Source organism: Impatiens glandulifera, chromosome 8 (assembly GCF_907164915.1).
Source record: "Impatiens glandulifera chromosome 8, dImpGla2.1, whole genome shotgun sequence".
NCBI classification, from domain to species: domain Eukaryota; kingdom Viridiplantae; phylum Streptophyta; class Magnoliopsida; order Ericales; family Balsaminaceae; genus Impatiens; species Impatiens glandulifera.
In genome coordinates this window covers 2,897,086-2,905,341 of record NC_061869.1, presented here as the reverse complement: position 1 = coordinate 2,905,341, position 8,256 = coordinate 2,897,086, and the positions used below count along the sequence as shown (strand labels likewise).

General features: G+C 31.0%; 2 protein-coding genes across 2 annotated transcripts; one reads left to right on the top strand and one right to left on the bottom strand.

Annotated features, from left to right (window-relative positions):
• Positions 1-207: 207 nt before the first annotated feature.
• LOC124912372 (ras-related protein RIC2) lies at positions 208-1,908 on the top strand. Its single transcript, XM_047452982.1, has 2 exons — positions 208-580; positions 1,267-1,908. Exons 1-2 carry the CDS (start codon positions 360-362, stop codon positions 1,694-1,696), a joined length of 651 nt encoding a protein of 216 aa, XP_047308938.1. The 5' UTR covers positions 208-359; the 3' UTR covers positions 1,697-1,908.
• A 1,133-nt stretch (positions 1,909-3,041) lies between these two features.
• LOC124911123 lies at positions 3,042-3,615 on the bottom strand. Its single transcript, XM_047451567.1, has 2 exons — positions 3,528-3,615; positions 3,042-3,422 (listed from the first exon to the last, which is right to left on the bottom strand). The coding sequence occupies exons 1-2, from the start codon at positions 3,606-3,608 to the stop codon at positions 3,042-3,044; spliced, it is 462 nt and encodes a 153-aa protein (XP_047307523.1). The 5' UTR covers positions 3,609-3,615.
• Positions 3,616-8,256: the final 4,641 nt, after the last annotated feature.

The window sequence follows — 8,256 nt, the reverse complement described above, 5'->3', positions numbered from 1 at the left end:
TTTTATACTAATAAAATCTAAAAATTAAACATTTTTTTTCAAATAAACATTTTTTTATCACTAATTTAAAATTGTAAAAATAATAATTTACTACAATTAGTGATACGTTTCGTATTCTTTGAAAAGAAAGTCAAATCGGCTCGTAAATTGAAATTGAAGCTTCAACGTGCATACGTTTTCTTCATTTGTCGAGCAAAAACGAGTCTCCCCTAAACCCTAAACAGCTCATCAATAGAAAAGAAAGTAAAAGGTGTAAAAAAAATTCAGAATTCAAATCGAGAAAACAGAGAGATAGAAGAGAGAGAGAGAGAGAAAGGCGGAGTCTTTTTCCAATCTCAAGCTCTGATTTGAGAAGATTAATGGCTGGATACAGGGCAGAGGATGACTATGATTACCTTTTCAAGGTTGTTCTTATTGGGGATTCTGGTGTGGGTAAATCCAATCTACTCTCAAGATTCACCAGAAACGAATTCAGTCTCGAATCCAAATCCACTATCGGTGTTGAATTCGCTACCAGAAGTTTGAAAGTCGATGGTAAGGTCATCAAAGCTCAGATTTGGGATACCGCTGGTCAAGAAAGGTATGAACTTTACCTTTCCATTCATGTTTTTCTCATCCGATTCCTTCTGGGTTTCTTTCATTTGATCTGGGTGTTTCAGATTCTCACTAGCTGACATTAGGGTTTTAGATTTGTTCTTAATAGAAAGATTTCTTGATCTGTTTGCCTTTTATATGTAAATGGTTACTGTTTTTTCAAGTGGATCGGGATTGAAACATGTATGAGCTAATAATAGATCTTTGACTACTCTGTTTTGTAATGGTACGAGGTTTAATTAGCCACAATGAATCGTCCCTTTGATTTCCATGTCTTTTGAATCCTAATAACATCTGTAAGTAGGGTTTATGTCAATGGGTTTGACACAAATCGTACAATTCACACAACATAGCCTATTTGGATGGAATCTTCTAGGGTCACAATCACATTGTCAAAAGAAGTCAACTTTGTTGTTTTTATAGATATTAATGATCCAAATTATTGTGTTACATTTGATGTTTCCTTGGTATACTTCGTTTGTTGGGATCATGATCCAAACTGCATTATAGCTCAAATGATAAAAATTTGTCTTAAAACTATGTAAAAGAAAAACATAACAAGTATAGGTTTTTTGAATCATTAATCTTCAACATAAAAACAAATGGTATATCAAAATAGCCCAATTATCATAGTATCAATAACATCAAATTTGTTATAACTTGAGTTTGCAGGTACAGAGCCATAACTAGCGCCTACTATCGAGGAGCGGTTGGTGCTTTACTTGTATACGATGTTACCCGTCATTCAACATTTGAAAGTGTTGAAAGGTGGTTGAGGGAATTGAGGGATCACACAGATCCAAATATTGTTGTTATGCTTATAGGCAATAAATCAGATCTTCGACACTTAGTTGCTGTTTCAACTGAGGATGGAACATCCTTTGCTGAGAAGGAATCACTCTACTTCATGGAAACATCAGCTCTTGAATCTACTAATGTGGACAATGCATTTGAAGAGGTACTCACACAGATTTATCGTATAGTCAGTAAGAAGGCGATGGAAGCTGAGGAAGGAGGTGGATCGACGATCCCAACTGGGGAGAAGATCGATGTGACGAAAGATGTGTCTGCGATGAAGAAAGGTGGTTGTTGCTCAAGCTAGGGTTATTTTATTTATGATCTTGATTGGTCTTATTTGGTCATTTATATATTATACTTTGTATAATTTGGTTGTTTAGAATTATATGTCTTACATAAGGAGATAGAGAATGGTAATTTCTGCATTTGAATTTTGAAGAATTTCGGCTAGTGTCATTTAACCCAATCTTTGGATTATTTTGCTGATTATGAATTCAATTTAAATTGATTTGCCTAGTAAGCTAGCTTTGGTGATTATGCAGGTATTTTTGTGTTTTTTTGGTTCATTTTTCTAAATTGAACTATATTTTAACTTCATTTCATCCATTTTTTTTAACTACATCATCCCTAATTTGAGATGTTATTGAAAATGAGATTTGAACATGTCTTCTTATTTTTTTTTGTAATATTTTTCTTTTCTTAAATAATTTACAGAAAATATAAAATAACAATTATCTACTTTTTTTAATTTTTTTTCACACTTTTTTAGACATCAAATTACATGTACTTTATATAAAATTTATCTATTTTTAATTTTTCTCAAATCTTTTTTTTAGATTACACTTTTTAAAATTACATTAACCACATCCAACAAAATAGAATCAATAAATCTAAAAAATATATATATTTAAAAAAACATACGATTGTCTAGGGTGTTGTTCAATTTGGGTTATTTGAATAACTAAAATCCAAAAAATAAATTTACTCCCTTTCCCTTCCATCAAATCACTTAATTTATTTATTAAAATACTAAAATATTTTATATTTTAATTTTTTTTAATTTTATTATTATATATTAATACATTTTCTTTTACCAAAAAAATATCCTCCCATTCTCACAATCAATAATTATTTTTCAAATAACCCTAGTTCAAAAACTCTTATCTGAACAAAGCAGTTATAGCAATTCAATGTTTTTGAGTTTTCATTTTAATAAAATTTACCAAAGCTCAAACTGAAATAGTAATTGGGTCCTTAATTAATTACAATACTCTTTTCTCACAATAATAATAATAATATATATATATTAATACCTTGCTTTACCCTTTTTTTTTCTTTTTTTTCTTTTTTTTTTATCAAAATAAAAGTTCTGGCCCTTAAAATCACAATAATAACAATTTTTCAATAAAGCCAATACCAAAAAACCTACCAAATAGAGTTAGATAATGTAAAACTGAAATGCAGAAAATATAATAGTGAACAATAATAATAATAAAGAAATGAATATAAAACCCAGTTAATGAATCTAATTAATATATCAAACCTCGCTAAGATTCATAAGCTTTTTTTCTTCTTCTAATGGTCTTGTTGCAATAAACTCAGAATACATTACTAACTTAAAAGACAAACTTCTAATAAAGATTGATTAATCAAATTTGATGGGTAGAGTTAATAGCATGATGAATAGCTTGAGTGATAACCTTAACATGATCAACATCAAGTAGAGAAACAGATTGAGGTTTAAGAATAGCCTCCATATGAAAGAAATAGTTGCATGAAACTTTAGCCTGCATTACATTGACCCCAATTCCTTCAAACCCTTCAAGCAAAGAAACCATCATACTATCTTTCCCTTTAATTTTGCAGCATTTAGTCACTCTTATACCAAACAAACCCTCACCCATCTTTTCCACCTTAACCTCCTCAAAATGTTGCATTAAATCAAGATATTCCTTTTTCATAGCTTCAACCCTCATCTTCAACTTGTAGATGTGGAGAAATGCATCCTTCATAATGGAACTCTTCTTAACCTAAAATCATATTCCATCAAACAAATTAACAAAACATAACAAGATAATGAATGAATGAATGAAACCATGCATGCATGCAAGATGATGAATATGTATGTTATTTACAGATTTGGAGTTGGTGAGATTTCTTAAAATAAGAAGCTTTCTTCTCAATGCCATTCTCTTTTGAAACATCGAAACCGCCATTGTTTTAGTCAATAAATTGGGATGATGAAATACACACTCCCTATGTCCTATATATATGGAAACAAATAAATTAGGTTAATGAATCTGAGCAGGAAAGGAAAGAGCCATTGGATGATGCATAATGCACACAGACAGGACAGCACTCTCGTGATCATAAAGTATTAATAATAATTAATAAAAATAATAATAATAATAGTAGGGAAATAAGATAGGTAGTGCAGAAGAAGCATGGGAATGGAGATGTCAGTTATGATGGGATAGATGCAATTCTCTCTCTCAATATTTTGAAGATTTATTTGATTTAGTTAGTAATATATTTATTTTGAAATAAGATGTTACAAAAGTCTATAAAATGGGTCAGAACAAACAAACAAAGATATATAATTAATATTATTTAGAAATGAAAAATTTGTCTTCACTAATATATAAAAAAACATGATATCTGATCATGTGGCAGAGGGGGGTGAGGGTCACGAGTTATTGTTAAGTGGAGCAACCGACCTGTGTTTTTACTTTTACTTTTAAAAGAAGATTTTACCATATATTTGAATTTGAATATTTTTGTTTTTTAATTTTTAAGAATAAAAATAAAAATGGAGAAGAAGGGTGATGGGTTTATTCTATGCACATAAAAAAGGAGGTATAATAAAGCATATTGCAGCCTTCACTGTTTCAATATCCCATCATCCCATCTTTATATACTTGTCCTTTGCCCCCCCAATTATTTCTGCCTCAACAATATCCCATTTATAGCTTTATTATCTTGTCTATATTACACAATTCTATTTTTTGTTTTTTTTTTATTATAGCCCATTTGTTAACACATTTTAACTCTAGGGTTCTTAGTTTTAACATTCAAAATCATATATAAGATATTCATAGAAGTTCATCCCCATTGAATTTGATTAATATATATATATAATACATTCAAAAACCCAAAAAACAAAACACAAGGAATCAAGATTTGGTGAAAATAGGCATCACACAAACATATATTATAGTTATTTTCTAATATCTTGAAAACAAATTTATCAATTTTTTTTTTCTTACTTGTTATTTTGAGTACGGGAAAAGTTGAGATGAAATAATAGTGTACATAAATATATATAAATATTCCTAATTCCCTGGAACAGAAAAGACCAAAGACAAATACAGCTAATGAAAGTGTACAAAAATATTGCATGCCATAGACATAGCCCAGAGCACAGCCACTAATTGAAAAGACCTGTCCTACCTCAATTAATAATAATAATTCAAAATATGACTCATTTCAAGACCAACATTTGAACAATTTTTTTTTTTTTTTTTTTTTTTTTGAGAAATGAAGCAAAACAAACAGATTTTGATAACCCACATATTATTTTGAGAAAAAAATGAAAACCCATATTTTTGTTTGCAATATAGAGAAGTGGGTTGAAAAGGGTTTAGGAAATGAAGAATTAGTAAAAGATAAAAAAAAATGGAATTAATATCTCGTGACAAATTATTAATATATAGCAATGAAAGTGAAAGGAAGAAAAGTATATATATCCTATCCATGAATATCGAAACAACAGTTGGAGACATATTGGAGTGTAGCAGTTTGCATATAATAAATAGATAGGCGTATTTGACGGCCTTTTGTTTAATTTTTGTTCCTTGTGACATATATTTTTTTTTTGATGATCAGGCTGCTTTAAGAGGTCCTTTTCTGTCTTACACATTTCCTCTTATATATCAACTTTATTATAACCTTCCTTTCCTTTTTCTTTGTCTAGTCTTTCTCAAACTTCCAACCATATATAATTCTATTTATGAGAATTCAAACTAAGTTATTTAAATACATTAATTCTTTTTTTATTTCATTCGTCAAACCTTCTACTAATGTCTAATGACTTGTTCAAATCGAAAAGCTCACATGTTTCCCTATGGACTGCCAAATTATCGTCTTGCATTTTAAAGCATTTTGTCTTCTTCCTATCTTTTCATATTTATCCATGTCATTACTCATTATTACTGAAAATACATAATTTGGTAGAACTCAAGACCTACCACTAGACTATGAGTATCCACTATTATTAATTAACTCACATAATCAAAATGATAAGAGACTTTAATCGGGATAGAGTATTTCCTTAATATCAACAATTGTATTTGGAGTCATATATCACTAATGTTGAAATCTTTTGGTGGACAATAATGCAGATTTTTGGTTGGTAATAACTTTTTTATCAGTTTTTGAGATGATGTATTGTCAGAAGACTTTACTTATCGTTCCTTGTTCTTGCCTTGATCGCTATCGGTAGAGGTGTTACGGTCAAAGAATTGTTTGACGTGAGTTCGATTGGTTTGTAATGATAATCAGGTATAAGAGAAGATAAAATGTTCAAGAGTTAGACTCAAAATGATAGAGTATTGAACTTAGTGGGGGCACAAAGATGTGAATCTTTTTTCGTGTGATATTTTGTGTTGACAAGATATTGATAATTTAAGGTTAGTTATTGCTATTATTTAATTGCAAAGAATATTTTTTACGATCTCATGTTGGAGAAGTTGTGAGACTATAAGTTCTCATCGAATATCTCATTTTTTGGATGGAGTATCGGTTGGAATTAATTCCAACATTTGGGTAATATAATATTTAGTAATTGTATATTAGTTGTTATCATATAAAAATTAAAGCCAATTAAAGTGATTTATTAAAGTATAAAAGTTATGGGCTTATTTGAATATCTATAATAAATGTGGGGACATATTTGTGTAGAAGTAGAAATACCATTTATTATTTTCGTTGATGGGTGGAATAATAAATGGGTATATTAGGGTTAGGTCCTCAACCGATATAGATAGCATACCTATTATGTTTATCTCATCAGACAAAAAAGTTTATGTTAATCTCTCAAGAACACTAAGAAAGGCTATCGATATAAGGTTGGAAGACTTAAACCCAACCCACATTAAACATTCGGATCCAAGTCCAGATCCAGAACAAGAAGATCCAAGATCAAGAGAAAATCCGAAGAACAACGTAGAACGATTTAATGAACCATTCTTTATTCCACATTCATGTACGTTTCCGCAACTTATCGACATAGAGTATAATGATTATAGACTTAAGAATTAAAGATCTAGATTAAAGATTCTAACAGTATCATGTATGAAGGGATTTTAACGGATGATAGATGCATAAAAAATAGTGTATTATGACGAGTCATTGTAGAATGTGATAAAGAGGCGGAGTCGACCCTCATTTGCTCTTACACTGTGATAGATTGGTTGTGACTTAAAACTTATTATAAAATATGACTAGTATTCAGTGGGTTATTTAGAATCTATCGTTAGCGGTTGAGAATTTTAGATTTAGACGGTGAGCTCGGTTGGTCTGACCCATTGGTTCCTTATTTTGCTTATTTTTTGGTGCACCATTTGGTTTTAAAAAGAATCGTAGAACATTTAGGGATCGTTATCGACCGATGTGTTTGATTTTATTGAGAACCTTCCGTACTCATTAAAGTTTATTGGTTTTGTTATTCTTTCTTGGTCATTAGTGAACATTTTTGTATCGTATAATTTTTTAATAATTTTTTTTCTTAAATATTTTGTAATATTTTTTTGTTGTTGTTAAACTTAAACCACCCTTATTTATATTATAATATAATTAGTTATTATTTAATTATATTATAAATTTAAGTGTCTTCCATTCTTTTGTATTTTCCTTATAATTTTTAAAATTATAAATAAAGATATATAATTTTTTTAAAATATAACAAATTGTTAGATAAATTCATACCGGTTCAAATAAACCTAACTTAAACAAACTTCCTATGCAGGAACAAGGAACCGGACCGGATGAATAAGAAAACCAAGTCAAGGTACCGAACCGGTCAAGATACCAAACCAATCAAGAGCATTCGGTACGTGACCGCACAGAGGATGGATCGGCCAAAGCCTAAAAGCCAAAGCTCAAAAGCCGATCAATCCACAAGACCGGAAGAAGTCCGGTCACTTCACTATCAAAAGATACTCGGCCAAGTCAAGTGGCCAACCTAGGCCAAGTCAAGAGGCCGACTAGTACAAGAAGACACTTTGGGTATCTGTTGAGAATGATACCAAAGGAACAGACTGAATACTTCCATATCCATGCAAGTCTGAGGAAAGACTGTAGACTGCAGAAAACAGTACTACCGGATCCTTCTACTTCGGGATAAGCCAGAAAGGAAATCTTCAAAGTACAGACAACTGTCCAAGCAGACAGTGCCTACATTGAGTAAAAGACAAACCCGGCAGGTTTGCTTTAACAGACCGGCAGGTCTGAAACAGGATGCCAGGTCTGAGATTGACTGTCAGGTCTGAGGAGAAGACCGCAGGTCTGAGACACTGAATCACTGCACCGCTGACCAGCCAATCAGATTCAAGGCTTTGAAATATGACCGTTGGCATATTTCACCTATAAAAGGAGGCAGTTGCAGAAGAGTAAATGCGGGATTTTTGAGCAGTCACCAGAATTACTAAGTGAGACAAACATTAAGTGCATTTACTACAAGTGATAACAGTGTGGCATTCTAAGAAAGCCTAAGTGCTAAACTCTAAGTGTGTGTTACAATTTCGGTGTGAATTGTAAGAGTGTTATCGAGCAGGAAATAAGTCTCGATCGGATTGTATTTGTATT

Coding starts and splice junctions, on each gene's coding strand:
- LOC124912372 (XM_047452982.1), top strand. CDS start 360: ATGGCTGGATACAGGGCAGAGGATGACTATGATTACCTTTTCAAGGTT. Junction 581..1,266: donor GATACCGCTGGTCAAGAAAG/GTATGAACTTTA, acceptor TTGAGTTTGCAG/GTACAGAGCCATAACTAGCG.
- LOC124911123 (XM_047451567.1), bottom strand. CDS start 3,608: ATGGCGGTTTCGATGTTTCAAAAGAGAATGGCATTGAGAAGAAAGCTT. Junction 3,423..3,527: donor ATCTCACCAACTCCAAATCT/GTAAATAACATA, acceptor ATATGATTTTAG/GTTAAGAAGAGTTCCATTAT.